At 51.2% G+C, this 14,699-nt stretch overlaps 2 protein-coding genes across 4 annotated transcripts in view; both read left to right on the top strand.

Annotated features, from left to right (window-relative positions):
- Positions 1 to 13,827, top strand: part of LOC116825931 (uncharacterized) — a 28,709-nt gene extending 14,882 nt beyond the window's left edge. Inside the window, exons 1-5 of one of the 3 annotated variants that reach the window (XM_032782344.2) lie at positions 6,038 to 8,402; positions 9,489 to 9,576; positions 11,080 to 11,176; positions 11,863 to 11,976; positions 12,198 to 13,827. In XM_032782344.2, the coding sequence (XP_032638235.1) occupies positions 9,553 to 9,576; positions 11,080 to 11,176; positions 11,863 to 11,976; positions 12,198 to 13,273 (1,311 nt within the window). In that variant the 5' untranslated portion in view covers positions 6,038 to 8,402; positions 9,489 to 9,552 and the 3' untranslated portion in view covers positions 13,274 to 13,827. Of the gene's footprint in view, positions 1 to 6,037; positions 8,403 to 9,339; positions 9,577 to 11,079; positions 11,177 to 11,862; positions 11,977 to 12,197 lie in introns of those variants that run through there. The other 2 variants (XM_032782350.2, XM_075072009.1) reach the window with 2 other exon arrangements.
- LOC116825937 (uncharacterized) overlaps positions 1 to 14,699 on the top strand; it is a 244,807-nt gene that overhangs the window by 15,001 nt on the left and 215,107 nt on the right. The gene's annotated exons all lie outside the window — the stretch shown is intronic.

Consider the following 14,699-nt stretch of genomic DNA (forward strand, 5'->3'; position numbering starts at 1 on the left):
CTGTTCCTGATCACTTTCCTCTTCTCGAAGTGCTTCAGAATTGATTCCTTGAGGACCTGCTCCATGATTTTTCCAGGGACTGAGGTGAGGCTGACTGGCCTGTAGTTCCCCGGATCCTCCTCCTTCCCTTTTTAAAGATGAGCACTACAGTAGCCTTTTTCCAGTCATCTGGGACCTCCCCAGATCGCCATGAGTTTTCAAAGATAATGGCCAATGGCTCTGCAGTCACATCAGCCAACTCCTTTAGCACCCTCGGATGTAGTGCATCCAGCCCCATGGATTTGGGCCCATCTGGCTTTTCTAAATAATCCTGAACCACTTCTTTCTCCACAGAGGGCTGGTCACCTCCTCCCTACACTGTGCTGCCCAGTGCAGTAGTCTGGGAGCTGACCTTGTTTGTGAAGGCAGAGGCAAAAAAAGCATTGGGTACATTAGCTTTTTCCACATCCTCTGTCGCTAGGTTGCCTTGTGGAACCCTGTTCTCTAGACTGGAGTGACTCTCAGCCAGTGTAAAATAGGAGGGTTTATTGAGCGTCTGAACACAGCGTAGGAAACTCTCAGGCCTGACCTTTCTCAGCACAGTGCATCTAAGTCTCTCCTTCATCCAGGTGGGCTCTGCCTGCTCTCTCTCTCCAGTCCCGAGCCCCCTTGCTTTCCAGCTGGGCATCTGATATCACCTCCCCGAAGCCCCGCCTCTATCCATTGTCTTCTGTCCAGGTAAACAGGGTCACCTGGCTGGAACTGACTGATTAGGTCACTGGGGTCCTCTTGTTGCAGCCCATTGTCTTCCCACTGGCCAGAACTAGTTGTGACTCCCGAGCTGGGCTGCCATGACACCAGTTGCTGGGGTAGCCATTCCCCAGGCCATTGGCTGGGGTCCTGAGTTCTGTTGCTGGTCCTCTGTAACAACAAACTCCCTCTCCCATCACTCTGTTAAACCAGTAACACCCAGGGAAACTGAGTCCCACCCCTTCTGCATGCAAACCATTGAAAAAACCAATACAAAACCAAGAGAACTCCCCACTTCATCTCACCTGGTGTCAGTGCTGAAGGTCTGTTCCGTGGATCAAGTTTCCTCATTCTCAGCACCTCATTTCTTATCGCTGTGCATTGCACCATGTGTCCTCGTTCTCAGCTGCCCATGTCTTAACTCTGTGTTTGGGCCATGTATTTAACTCGGCTGCCCAGAGGATTCAGGGGGCCTGGGGCAAAGCGGGGGAGCTGCAGCGCTTGTACTAACCTGGCAGCGGTCTGGGTCTTTGGCAGCATTTCGGTGGCAGAGGGCCCTTCAGTCGCTCCGTGTCTTCGGCAGCACTGAACGGCCCCTGCTGCCAAAGACCCAGACTGTCGCCGGGCCAGGGCTCACGGGGCCCCTGCGGGGCCCAGGGCCTGGGGTAAATTGCCCCACTTTCCCTCTCCCCCTGATTTAACTTCCCCATTCTCAGCTCCCTTGGTCTCAGGGCTAAATGTGGGTGCTCTGCACTGAGTCTTGGTCTACACTACAAGTTGAGTTCGAATTTAGCAGCGTTAGATCGATGAGGGGATTAGCGCTGAAATTGACCTTGCTGGGTCGAATTTGGGGTAGTGTGGACGCAATTGGACAGTACTGGCCTCCGGGAGCTATCCCAGAGTGCTCCATTGTGATTGCTCTGGACAGCACTCTCAACTCCGATGCACTGGCCAGGTAGACAGGAAAAGCCCCGTGAACTTTTGATTTTCATGTCCTGTTTGCCCAGTGTGGAGAGCTGATCAGCACAGGTTACCATGAAGTCCCAGAATCGCAAAAGAGCTCCAGCGTGGACCAAACGGGAGGTACTGGAATATTTGAAAAAATCTCAAAGGGCATGAAGGACAGAGGCCATAACAGTGACCTGTAGCAGTGAAACTTAAGGAGCTGAGGCAAGCCTACCAAAAAAACAGAGAGGCAAATGGCCGCTCTGGGGCAAAGTTCCCGACATGCCGCTTCTATGATGAGCTGCATACTATTCTAGGGGGTGCCCTGCAACTACCCCACCCCTGTGCTTTGACTCTGTCAATAGACTCTCATGCAACAGGGATGTGGATTTAGGGAATGAGGAGGAGGAGGAGGACGCTGAAGTTAGCGCGCAGCAAGGACATGAAGAAAACGTTTTCCCCGACAGCCAGGAACTGTTTATCACCCTGGACCCAGTAGTCTCCCAACCCACCCAAGGTGGGCTCACAGACCTTGAAAGAAGTGAAGGCTCCTCTGGTGAGTGTACCTTTGTAAATATTCTACATGGTTTAAAAGCAAGCATGTTTAATGATTAATTTGCCCTGAAGACTTGGGATACATTCGCGGCCAGTGCAGCTATTGGAAAAGTCTGTTAATGTGTATGGGGATGGAGCAGAAATCCTCCAGGGACATCTCAGTGAAGCTCTCCTGGAAGTACTCCCAAAGCCTTTGCAAAAGGTTTCTGGGGAGAGCAGCCTTATTCCATCCTCCATTATCATGCCAGGCCAGTAGCACGTAGTCTGGAATCATTGCATAACAAAGCATGGCAGCATACGGTTCCGGTGTTTGCTGGCATTCAAGCAACACGTTCTTTATCTCTCTGTGTTATCCTCAGGAGAGTGATATCATTCATGGTCACCTGGTTGAAATAGGTCAATTTTATTAAGGGGACATTCAAAGGTGGCTGTTCCTGCTGGGCTGTCTGGCTGTGACTGAACAGAAATCATCCCCGCTTTGCGCCACGCGGTGGGGGGAGGGGTGAAGCAATCATCCCAGAGAAGAGGGTGGGGTGGAGGGCTTTAGTTAGGTTTGAGCTGTGCGTTAACCTGAAAACCGCAGCCCCTCCTTTTAAATGGTCAACCCATTTTAAATGGCCAATTCAACGGGTGCTTGGTATGGGACATGAGGCTGCTGCTGTTTAAACCATTCCCTCATGTTACGAAGGTTAAAGAAGCCTAAAGACTGTGGCTTACCATAGCTGCCTGCAAGCCGAATTCTGTTGCCTGCCAGCTCTGCATGTGTAATCTCTCACACCAAACTGGCAGGCCCTCAATATGAGAGTCAAAATGTGACCTTGTAAAGAAAGCACACATGCTATGTAATGTTAACAGCTTGGTTCACTGTGGAAACGTGTACCCATTGTTCTCTAAAATGTCTTTTAAAATACTACTCTCCCTTTTTTTCCTTCCACAGCTGCAAATATTTCAATGCTCGCTGTATCGTCTCCATCCCAGAGGAAAGATTAGATTAGAAGGCTAAAAAAACGCACTCACAATGACATGTTCTCTGAGCTCATGCAGTCCTCCCACACTGAAAGAGCCCAGCAGAATGTGTGGAGGCAGACAATGTCAGAGTGCAGGAAAACACAAAATTAACACTAGGACAGGAGGGACAAGCGAGAGGACAGGAGGGACCAGCGAGAGGAGATATGGTGTCAGCATGATGAAAGGAGGCAGGAAGCTCAGGCTACTTGAGGATCAAACTCATATTCTCTGGTGTATTGTTGAGCAGGACAGACAGCAGGAGGCACACAGACTGCTGCTGTGGGAGGGATATCTCAGTGGTCTGAGCATGGGCCTGCTAAACCCAGGGTTGTGAGCTCAATCCTTGAGGAGGCCAGTTAGGAATCTGGGGCAAAAATCTGTCTGAGGATTGGTCCTGCAAAGCAGGGGCTTGGACTAGATAACCTCCTGAGGAACCTTCCAACCTTGATATTCTATGCTGCAGTCACTGTGTGACAAGCCGCCCTCTTCCCCAAGTTCCATGGCCTTCTTACCCAGATGCCCAAGAACATGGTCGGGGGGGTCTCTGGCCACCCAACCACTGAACCGCAGAGGATTGCCCAAGCAACAGAAAGCTGGCATTCAATAAGTTTTGAAATGCAGTGTGGCCTTGTCCTTCCCTCCTCCTCTCCTCCACCTATCCAACCCATTGCTTCCCTCCACCCCTACCCCTTCTGGGCTACCTTGGCAGTTATCCCCCCATTTGTGTGACAAAGTAATAAAGAATGCATGAATTTTGAAAAACAGTGATTTTATTGCCTCTGCAAGCGGTGATCAAGGTGGGGGAGGGGAGAGTGGTTTATTTACAGGGAAGTAGAGTGAACCAAGGGGTCAGGTTTTTATCAAGGAGAAACAAACAGAACTTTCACATCGTAGCCCCCTGACCAGTCATGAAACTGGTTTTCAAAGCTTCTCTGATGCGCACTGCTATGCTCTTCTAATCACCCTGGTGTCTGGATGCACACAATCAGTGGCCAGTTGATTTGCCTCAACCTCCCACCCCGCCATAAATGTCTTCCCCTTACTTTCACAGAGATGGTGGAGCACACAGCAAGCACTAATAACCATAGGTCTAACTAAGTCAGTAAACTGCACCAGTGCGCTTTTAAATGTCCAAAGGCACATTCTACCACCATTCTGCACTTGCTCAGCCCATAGTTGAACAGCTCCTGACTACTGTCCAGGCTGCCTGTGTATGGCTTCATGAGCCATGGCATTAAGGGGTAGGCTGGGTCCCAAGGATAACTATAGGCATTTCAACATCCAACAGTGGTTATTTTCTGGTCTGGAAAGTAAGTCCCTTGCTCCAGCTGTTCAAACAGACCAGAGTTCCTAAAGATGCGAGCGTCATGTACCCTTTCCTGCCATCCACATTTTTGATGTTGGTGAAATGTCCCTTGTGATCCACCAGTGCTTGCAGCACCATTGAAAAGTACCCCTTTCGGTTTATGTACTGGCTGCCTTTGGTCCAGTCCCAAGATAGGGATATGCGTTCCGTCTATGCCCCACCACAGTTAGGGAATCCCATTGCAGCAAAGCCATCCACTATGACCTGCACATTTCCCAGAGTCATTACCCTTGATATCAGCAGCTCTCAGTGATCGCATTGGCTACTTGGATCACAGCAGCCCCCACAGTAGATTTGCCCACTCCTCAAATTGATTCCCGACTGACTGGTAGCTGTCTGGCATTGCAAGCTTCACAGAGGGCTATCGCCACTCACTTGTGAACTGTGAGGGGCTGCTCTCATCTTGGTATTCTTGCGCTTCAGGGCAGGGAAAGCAAGTCAAAGTTCCATGAAAGTGCCCTTACGCATGGCGAAAGTTTCACAGCCACTGTGAATCATCCCAGACCTGCAACACTATGTGGTCCCACCAGTCTGTGCTTGTTTCCCGGGCCCAGAATCAGCATTCCATGGCATGAACCTGCCCTGCTGCCGCCGGCAGCTCAGACTACGCAGCGGCCGCTGCAACCATTTAAAAAATTTGGGGGGGGCGCCGCTTTTTGGCGCCCCCAAATCTTGGCGCCCTAGGCAACCGCCTAGTTCGCCTAAATGGTTGCACCGGCCCTGCATATACTGCAGGATAATGTGCGTGCTGTTTACAGTGCTCATAACTGCCGCGGTGATCTGAGCGGGCTCCATGCTTGCTGCGCTTTGGCATCTGCGTGGAAAAAAGGCACGAAATGATTCTCAGCTGTTGCTCTCAGTGAGGGAGGGGTGACAGATAACTGTAGCTATCCCACGGTTCCCGTAGTCTCTGCCAACCATTTGAATTCTGGGTTGAGCTCCCAATGCCTGATGGGTCAAAAACATGGTCATGAGTGGTTCTGGGTACATGTCGTCAGTCCACTCCTCCCATGAAAGCAACAGCAAAAAATTGTTTCTTGCCTTTTTTCACTGTCACTGGGTGCTGCTGGCAGACGCGGTACTTCACAGCTACACAGTAGCATCCCCTTGCCTTGCGTTGTGGATGGCAGATGGTACAGTATGACTGGTAGCTGTCATCATCGTCCCGTGGGTGCTCCTGGTTGGCCTCGGTGAAGTTGATGGGGGCACCTGGGCAGACATGGGTGCTCCTGGCTGGCCTCGGTGAGGTCAGTCGGGGGCGCCTGGACAAAAATGGGAACGACTTCAGGTCATTCTCTCTTCAAGTTTTGTGTAATGGAGATTCAGCCCTGCCTGGAATATCATGCCAGCTGGAGGCTTCTGCCTCAGGCTGTTCTCCCAGTCAGCAGCACCATGCGGTTGCACCTACCCCAGCCTACCCCTTGCTCCCATGAAGCCTGGACAGTAGTAAGGAGGAGTCCAACTATAGGCGGGGGAAGTGCAGAATGCTGGTTCACTCTGCTTCCCTGTAAGCCAACACCCCCTTCCCCGATCTCTGCTTGCAGAGGCAATAAAGCCATTGTTGTTTCAAATCCATGCATTCTTTATTAATTCATCACACAAATGAGAGAGGATAACTGCCAAGGTAGCCCGGGAGGGGTGTAGGAGGAGGGAAGCAATGGATGGGGTAGTTGTTGGGGCATCCCCTAGAATTTCATGCAGCTCATCATTTCTGTGGGATGTCTGAGGCTCTGACCTGGAGCGGCCGTTTGCCTCTCTGGTTCTTAGTAGGCCTGCCTGATATTCCAGGCAGGACTGAATCTCCATTAGACAAATCTTAAAGAAGAGAGTGACCTGGGGAGTCATTCCCATTTTTATCCAGGCGCCCCTGACCGACCTCACTGAGGCTGGCCAGGAGCACCCATGTCTGCCCAGGCACTCCCGACTGACCTCAGTGAGGCCAGCCAGGAGCAACCAGGAGACAGCAGCAGATGGTACAGTATGCAAAGGCAAGGAACTGAGTGGGCTCCATGCTTGCCGTGGTATGTCATCTGCATGGGTAACCCAGGAAAAAAGGCGAGAAACGATATTTTGCCATTGCTTTCACGGGAGGTGGGAAGGGGGCTGACACCATGTACCCAGAACCACCCGCGACAATGTTTTTGCCCCATCAGGCATTGGGAGCGCAATCCAGAATTCCAATGGGGGGGCGGAGACTGTGGGAGCTGTGGGATTGCTACCATAGTGCAATGCTCCAAAAGTCTGCACTAGCCTTGGCACTGTGGACGCACACCGCCGACAATGCGCTTAGTGGGGACACACACAAATGACAGTATCAAATCAATTTCTAAAAAAATCAACTTCTATTAAATTGAACTAATTTTGTAGTGTAGACATACCCTGAATTGCCCCCTTCATAGCTCCCTTGTTCTCAGTGCTGCATTTGCTAAGTTTTCCCATTGTCAGCTTCCTTGGTCTGAGCACTGGCATGTAACAAGCTTTCCCATTCTCAGTTCCCCTGGTCTCCTTGCTTGGTGACTGTGTCATTATATGAGTGCCCTCATTGCTTGCTGATTTCATGTGAGTCCTGTGTGTCTGTACCATGGACCAAGTTTTACCATTGTCATCTGCCCTGGTCTTAGTGCTGCATGTCAGTTTCATGCACTCATTTCCTATGCTCATCATCCCTGGTCTGAGTGGTGTATATATGTGCCAAACTTCATATTTCCACTTCTCTGGTGCCATGGTTTTAGCATTGTGTGTTTGTACCATGCACAAATTGTCCCTTTTCTCAGCTATCTTGTTGGTCTCACCTCTGTTTGTCTGTGGCATACTCTGAGTTTACCAGATCTCGGTCTCAGAACTGAGTGCCTGTGCCATGCACTGAATTTCCCCATTCTCTGTTCCCCAGGTCTCAACACTTTGTTTCTGGTCTGTACATTGAGTTTTCCTGTCCTTAGCACCTCAGGTATTAGTGCTTTGTTTCTGTGACATGCACTGAGTTTCCCCATTCTCAGCTCTACTGGTCAGTGTTTGCAAGGCCATGGCAGCGAGGGTGAAGTGACATGCTCTTAAAAATGGAGTCCTCTGTGTGTGATACTGGACAAAACCACATCTGATTTTATCTCAGTACGAGACAGCGGAAAAACCATAACCTACCCTGTACCCCCCGATTGTCTGTCTTAAAACTGAATGAATGGCCTGCCTGTGTAAGAACTCTGCAGTAACACACACAAACTAATCTGGCACTTCATAGGCTTGGTCTCTATAGATATTGAATTAAATGCTGAAGCAGGAGGATTAATATCCCTGCCAAAATGATCTTTTTTTGTAATGATTTTTGAAAAATTTCAAACCTTGAAAATATTGTTTAAAAAGATATTATGGGTGTTTTTCCTTATTTGTTTAATTTTGTATTTCAACTCTAGGAGCAAAGAAGGTTGGTCACACATAAAGGCTGCGGGACTGTTGTATCCTTGACAGCAGTGCTTCTGGGTAGAATTTAAGATTCATGATGGAATCCAACTGAACACAGGCTCCTGGTATGATGCTGTGTTGCTAAGAGAATCAGTACAATCCTTGGAGGTAGAAGCAGGGAAATACTGAGTAGGAGTAGACAGGTGGTAATTGTCTCCATACAGGGCATTAGGGAGACCATTACTGGACACACTGTCCACTTCTTGTGTTCTCACTTCAACAAGGACGTTGAAAACCTTAAAATGACAAAGAAAAGAACCACCAGAATTATTCAAGGTCTGGAAAACTTGCCTCAGAGCGAAACACTTACAGAGATCCACCGGTTCCTTTTATTCAAGTGAAGGTTAGGGGGTGACTTGATCCTGGTTTATAAGTACCTACATGGGGAGATTCATGTGGGTTCTTTATCCCAGCAGAAAAATGCCTCTTGCATTGAATTATTCCCCAGGAAGGGGAGGGAGGAAGGGGAAAGGGCCCTTGTCTGGTATCACTAATTGTCGCCACCAGAGGGCCCTGGCTATTGTCGGTTGCTGACTATGGACAGTTCTTCCAGTGGGTGTTTCCCTGTCTGAGGATACCGGGTTTGAGCTTCCTGGGTCAGAGGCTGCTGCTGGCTCCATTGTGAGTCTGGATTCTTTTCCAGGCTGAGCCGCAGCTGCTCCACAGGGTTTGTGCGGGGAGAGCCCTTTCTTAGCGCCCCTCTGTATAGAAGCTGGGGGGACTTTCTCCGTTTTTTTTTTTGTAGCTCCGCTGGCACCCCCCACCCCACCCCTGTGTCCTGATATTTCACGTCTCTCGTCTAGTCACCCTATCCGGGGGAGCGGGAGTCTGCGAGTCCCAGAGCTGCTGCCCTCCCTAATGCCCCTAGACTCTGCTCCTCTGAGCGCCTGCAGGAGCCGAGCCAGCTCCGGGACAGCGAACGCCTCAGGCCGGGCCAGGGCCCGAATCTCCCAGCCTGAGGGGAGGCACGGGAGGGAGACGGGGAGAGACTGGCAGGAGCGATCAGTGGGGAGGGAGGTTCCCGGCTCCCAGCCCCATTCCCTGCAGCACCCCGGGGCAGACTGACTTTCCTGGGACAAGGTGAGGAGCGGGGAGAGGAAAAGCCAGTTCCTGCCTCTGCCTGGTGCCCGCGCTGCTGGGGGAATGTGCTGCCCTGGGAACAGTGTCAGAGGGATCCCCCAAAGCGGCTCCTTGGATTCTGCTCTTTTCTAGCTCTTGGTTCAGGGACTCTGTTACTGGGGGGGTGGGTTAAAATGGCTCGGTGGGGTTAGTCCTGGTGGGAGAGGCCCGGTCGGTGACTGAAGCGTGTTCTCAACACTGCAGAGTCCCGTGTGTCTGTTTGCAGGGAAAGAGCCTGTGATGAACGGGACTGTGAAATGCACCAAAGCCCCTTCTGAAATCTTCCCACTGGCCCTTCTTGTCCTGACAGGCTGCAGAACCACATCAGCGTTTGGCTCCGGGTCGTCCCATCTGCCCGGGAGCGGGAAAGGGACATGGCTGCGGCGGCTCGTGCTCAGGTAGGGGATCTATCCAGGGGAAGTGGGTTGTGGCAGGAGGAGTAACCACAGTATGGAAGTGGGAGGGTTAGTGCATTGGGTGAGGAATTTCCCCATAGGGTTAGCGTATCTGACGGACACGCGGGAGACCTGGCTTCTATTCCCAACTACACTGCTGGCCTGCAGCCTGGCCTTGGGCAAGTCACTTCCCCATTTTGTGCCTCAGTTTCCCCATCTGTAACGTGGGGATAATGATGCTGAGCTCCTATGTAAAGTGCTGTGGGGGGCGTAGCATAAATTTAGATGGAACAAAGGGGCCAAAGAGGTTTACGTAACCCAGTCCCTGTCTAACGTTAAACTAGGGCCAGGGCTTGGTGTACAGAGATTGCAACCTTTATAGCACCGTGACTCACCACTAAACACCTTTTGAACCTTCCATTAAAGATACAACATTTGACATGTAAAGACATCCCATGTTCCCTTTTGCTTTAGCTGGAGAGGATTTTAGAAGGAAAAAGCCCCTTGTCTCACAGTCTCTTACCTGGTATCAGAGATGGTAATAACTGTTCTTTAGGGGAAAGAGAAGAAGTTAATTGAGGTGGGCTGGAGCTGTTGTTAAAGTCTAATCCCATTTCACTGGGATTCTGGTGGAGCCGGTACAGGTGGTGATGTTATGTGGGTCCCTTTCTCTGGCCCAGGCCGGTCAGCACAGCTCTCAGGATCAGAACAAAGAATGTCCGGGATCCTGGGAAAGGGTGGGGGTGATGGGCAGGGTGGTGAAGCTTACCCCAGTAGCTTCCGTCTTTTCTTTCCGACTTGTCCTCACACAAAGGGAGTAGTGAATGGACATGGTATTTTGTCCACTGATTAGGCCCAATATCTGAAACACCAATTTTGGTTCATTAGTTTCCAGCTCCACGTCACCCATTTTTAACAAGCATTAGTTTCAGGAGCCACTGCATTACATCAGCGTGGTCTTTTCAGTTTAGACCAAACCAGTCTCAGTCTGGTTTCCTTGTACCAGTTCCCATCACCATTTGTTATTACAGTTTATTGTGAAGTCTTATGAACTCACACTCACGTTTAGGCCCAGTTCTCCCCACAGAGAGTGAGGGAGGGGGCAGGGGATTGGACAGAGGTGGGGTGTAATGGCCACTCCTCCAGCCTAGCTGTTCAGAGAAGGCCATAGGAAGTGGCCTCCGAACATCCAGTGAGGCGGCGGCCTAGGTGCAGACCCCAAGCTGGGGAGGCTGGAGAGCTGGGTGCACAAGGAGTGAGAGGGGGGCGGATTCTGTCCTGTGGAGCAAGGGGAGGTTCTGTTCCGGTAACAGAGCAGGGACAGGTCTGTGTGGGTTATGAGAGGGGGTGATTTGGGAACATCCTGAGGGGCTGGTGTGCAGGGGATGTAACCCAAGGCCTGTGGGAGCTATGGCAGGTGGTGAGGGAGGCTGGGACAGGCTGTGGCTGAGCTAGTGCGCTTGTGGCTGGCAGCAGGCACTGAGCGGGGGACACTTGCTGTTCCAGGGGTCGATGACATTCGAGGAGATGGCTGTGTATTTCCCTGAGGGACAGTGGGCTCTGCTGGATCCACGTCACAGAGTTCTTTACAGGGACCTCCTGGGTAAGGATTCATTACCCCTCAGGTATCAGGAGCTGAGCATCCCTGAAATTCCAAGAGCAGTTTCTGATCTGGTCCCCTAGCGTTCAGGAGGAACAGCCCCATAGTCCCAGACCCCACGTCAGAGAGACTGTCCCTGCACAGGACTGGAGATCCAGGGACTTCATGATGGTGCTGTTCTCCCCGTAACCTGGGCTCCCAAGTGGGACAAACTCACTGTCTCCCCTACTTCCCAGGGCAGATTCCATCTCTGGGACCTCTGCCCCATCAGGGATGGACATGTGTCTCCTGACTCTGCTCTGCCTGAAGCCCCAATGGCCAGAGTTTTGCTGGTAGGTAACCGCCTAAAGATGCAGACAGGCTCTGAGTGAGATTTTCAAAATCTCCTCAGTGTCTAACTTCCATTGTGCTTCTACAGAATCCCACTAGGCCCCTGTCTGTGACTGTAGGTGCCTAAATGTCTTTAGAAATCTGGCCCAAGTTCCCTGTCTGTGCAGATCCCTGAGCTCACTTCAGGGGACACAGCATGTCTCCCCCAGATGCTGGCCTTTCCCAGTGGGCTCTGGGTGCATTTTCCTGTCTGTTCACATCTCCCTGCAACAAAGAAAAGGGCTGGGCACCCTGCAGCAGCCTCCCCAACCTACAAACAGAGAATGTATGTGAGTCCACTTGCTTTTTCCCCTGAGCAGGGTTTCCTGTTCCCAAGCCGAGTGAGATCTCCCAGCTGGACCGAGGGAAAGAGCCATGGGGCCCAGATCCCCAGGGCTCTGAAGAAAGGGGTATCCTGAGAAGCAGCCACACAGGTGAGGGATTGCTTCAGTAAGCTCCTAGCCCAGTTTTATGTCCTCATGGCAGAGGTCTTGCATGGGATTCCAACAACCCTGTCTGCTGCCTGGCTTACCCCCTTCCGCTCTCTCTTCTGGGGAAGGATTTGGGGGAATTTGGATCCTGATATTGATTTGTTTCACCCCTTTTTGTGTCAGCCTCTCTGAGGACTGACTGCTGTTTGGATTTTCTGTCCCAGCAGGAGACGGGATGGGCAGTGAGAGTGAAGAGGAGAACTCTCAGCTGGAAGGTCCTGAGCTAGTCCAACCACACAGGAGGATGTCGGGAAGAGTTGAAGGGAACATTTCCCAGAGCCCTGAGCAGGGAGAAGCCTGGGAGAGTCAGCACAGACTGCAAAGGCAGCCAGGGAAAGGATTGGATAAATCGTGTCACAGGCCCGTGGACACCACCCACCAGAGAAACCCCAATGAAGAGAGACCAACCATCTGTGAGGAATGTGGCAGAAGCTTCAGTCGCAGCTCAAACCTGATTGTCCATCAGAGACTCCACGCCGGAGAGAAACCCTATAAATGTCTGGACTGTGGGAAAAGCTTCAGCCGGAGCTCCCACCTGATCACCCATCAGAGACTGCACACAGGAGAGAAGCCCTACAAGTGCTCCAACTGCGGGAAAAGCTTCAGTGACAGCTCCACTCTCATCACCCACCAGAGACTCCACACCGGGGAGAAACCCTACAAATGCTCTGACTGTGGGAAAGGCTTCAACCAGAGCTCCAACCTCACTTCCCACCAGAGAACCCACACAGGGGAAAGACCCTACAAGTGCCCCGAGTGCGGGAAAAGCTTCAGTGTCAGCTCCTACCTCATCAGGCACCAGAAAATTCACACAGGGGAGAGACCCTACAAATGCGAGCAGTGTGAGAAGAGCTTCAGTCAGAGCTCCAGTCTTATCAACCACCAGCGAGTGCACACCGGAGAGAAACCCTATAAGTGCATTGATTGTAACAAATGGTTCAGGAACAGCTCAGACCTGATTAGACACCAGAGAACCCACACGGGAGAGAGACCATATCGGTGCCCAGACTGCGGGAAAAGCTTCAATCGCAGCTCAAACCTCATGACGCACCAGAGGATCCACACGGGAGAGAAGCCCTATGAATGTCCTGAGTGCAGGAGGAGCTTCACCGTGAGCTCAGCCCTGATCAAACACCAGAGGACTCACCGGGAGGAGAAGCCTTACGACTGCCCTGATTGTGGGAAAATCTTCATTCGCTGCTCCAATTTTCTTACGCATCGGAGAATCCACACAGGGTAGAAACCGGCATCCCCTGATATCCCTGCCCCTGCCCCATGCCAGCTCAGAAGGAGCCGCTTTGAGCCAGGGTCAGCCTGGCTGGCAGACTCCAGGGAGTTGCTGCTCAGTGGGGTCTGGGAATCTGGTTTTGGGGCACAGAGGTCTGGGGCAGATGGTTATTTCTAGAAAGGGAAGGATTGTTTTGTTTTGGATTTCAAACACTTTTATAAACACAGTCCCACTCATGCAGCCTCAGCAGGCGGCACCATGCTAGGCAGTTTACCCTGCCTGTCCTTGTGGTGAGGAGGATGCCTAGAAAGCAGTGGTTACACTAATAAACACGTCTATGGGCTCTATCGATGTTACGTTCGTACAATGTGCCTGGGGAGGTTACACAAATCAAACTGTCAGTGGAAAAGCAGACTCATACTCAGAGATTCATTAAGTTTGAAAGACTGTGCTGAATTAATGGCATTTGAAGTATGCATTTGGATTCAGACGCCCTTGGGAAAGTTTATCTATGCACTGGTTTCCCCTGATAAGTAACAAAAAATTCAAAATATGTCTGCTCTGGCCCAGCAACAGGTCGGTCATTCTAGGTATCGGAAAGTGTATTCCTGGGTTCATAGAAGCCTGTAAATGACGTAAATGTATATTGTGTTCTGTGTGGCAATAGCCAGCTGTCACCAAGTCATAGGATCTGGTCTGGTCCCAGCCTATCAGCCGCGTGGGAGTGACCCCTTTAATGTGCCCATCCCAAGGATCCACACAGCTCCACAGGGGCAGGCCTGTGGCCACCATGACTCCCAGACTGGGCCTTCGGCACCAGCAATCCGTATCTGTCGCTCCCTGCAGCGAATCCAGCCCAGCCAGAGTCCTGCAGGGCACAGTGCTCTCAGTGAATATCCAAAGTGACACCAAACGGGCCTTTCAACAGAAAGTGACAATTCATTAGTTACCTGGCATATAGAATCTGAAAGTCCTTACGTTAGCAGAGTGGGGCAAAGGTTAACACATGGTCCATGCTGTCTACATCAGTGCAACCAGGCAGTATCTATTTCGCTCTTCATTTCTCCTCTCAATGTCATCCCAGGTGAAAGCTCCAGACTCTTTGTAAAAGCCAGGAGTTATCCCAGTATCCTGACACTAGTTCGACCCATTGTTCTTGAGCTGGGGCCTTTGCTCTGCTTCTCTGCTGAGAGGTGGGGGGAAAACTCTTTCCTTTTGGTCTGGTTCCTGGGTCTGAATGTTCTGGCATTTTAAAAAGGGTTGGTTTCAGCCCATCCTTTAATATCCCAGTCACTGCACCCCAGTCAGCTACATGACACAGCATCTCATGTCTGCTGCTCTGCCGCAAAAGCTGCATTTTGAACCCTTTTGCACCCACTGGGTGGCTATGCAGAGTACAGAGGTAAACTGAGGCACGCCCTGGAACCATAAAAATATT

Source organism: Chelonoidis abingdonii, chromosome 13 (assembly GCF_003597395.2).
Source record: "Chelonoidis abingdonii isolate Lonesome George chromosome 13, CheloAbing_2.0, whole genome shotgun sequence".
In the NCBI taxonomy this organism is placed as follows: Eukaryota; Metazoa; Chordata; order Testudines; family Testudinidae; genus Chelonoidis; species Chelonoidis abingdonii.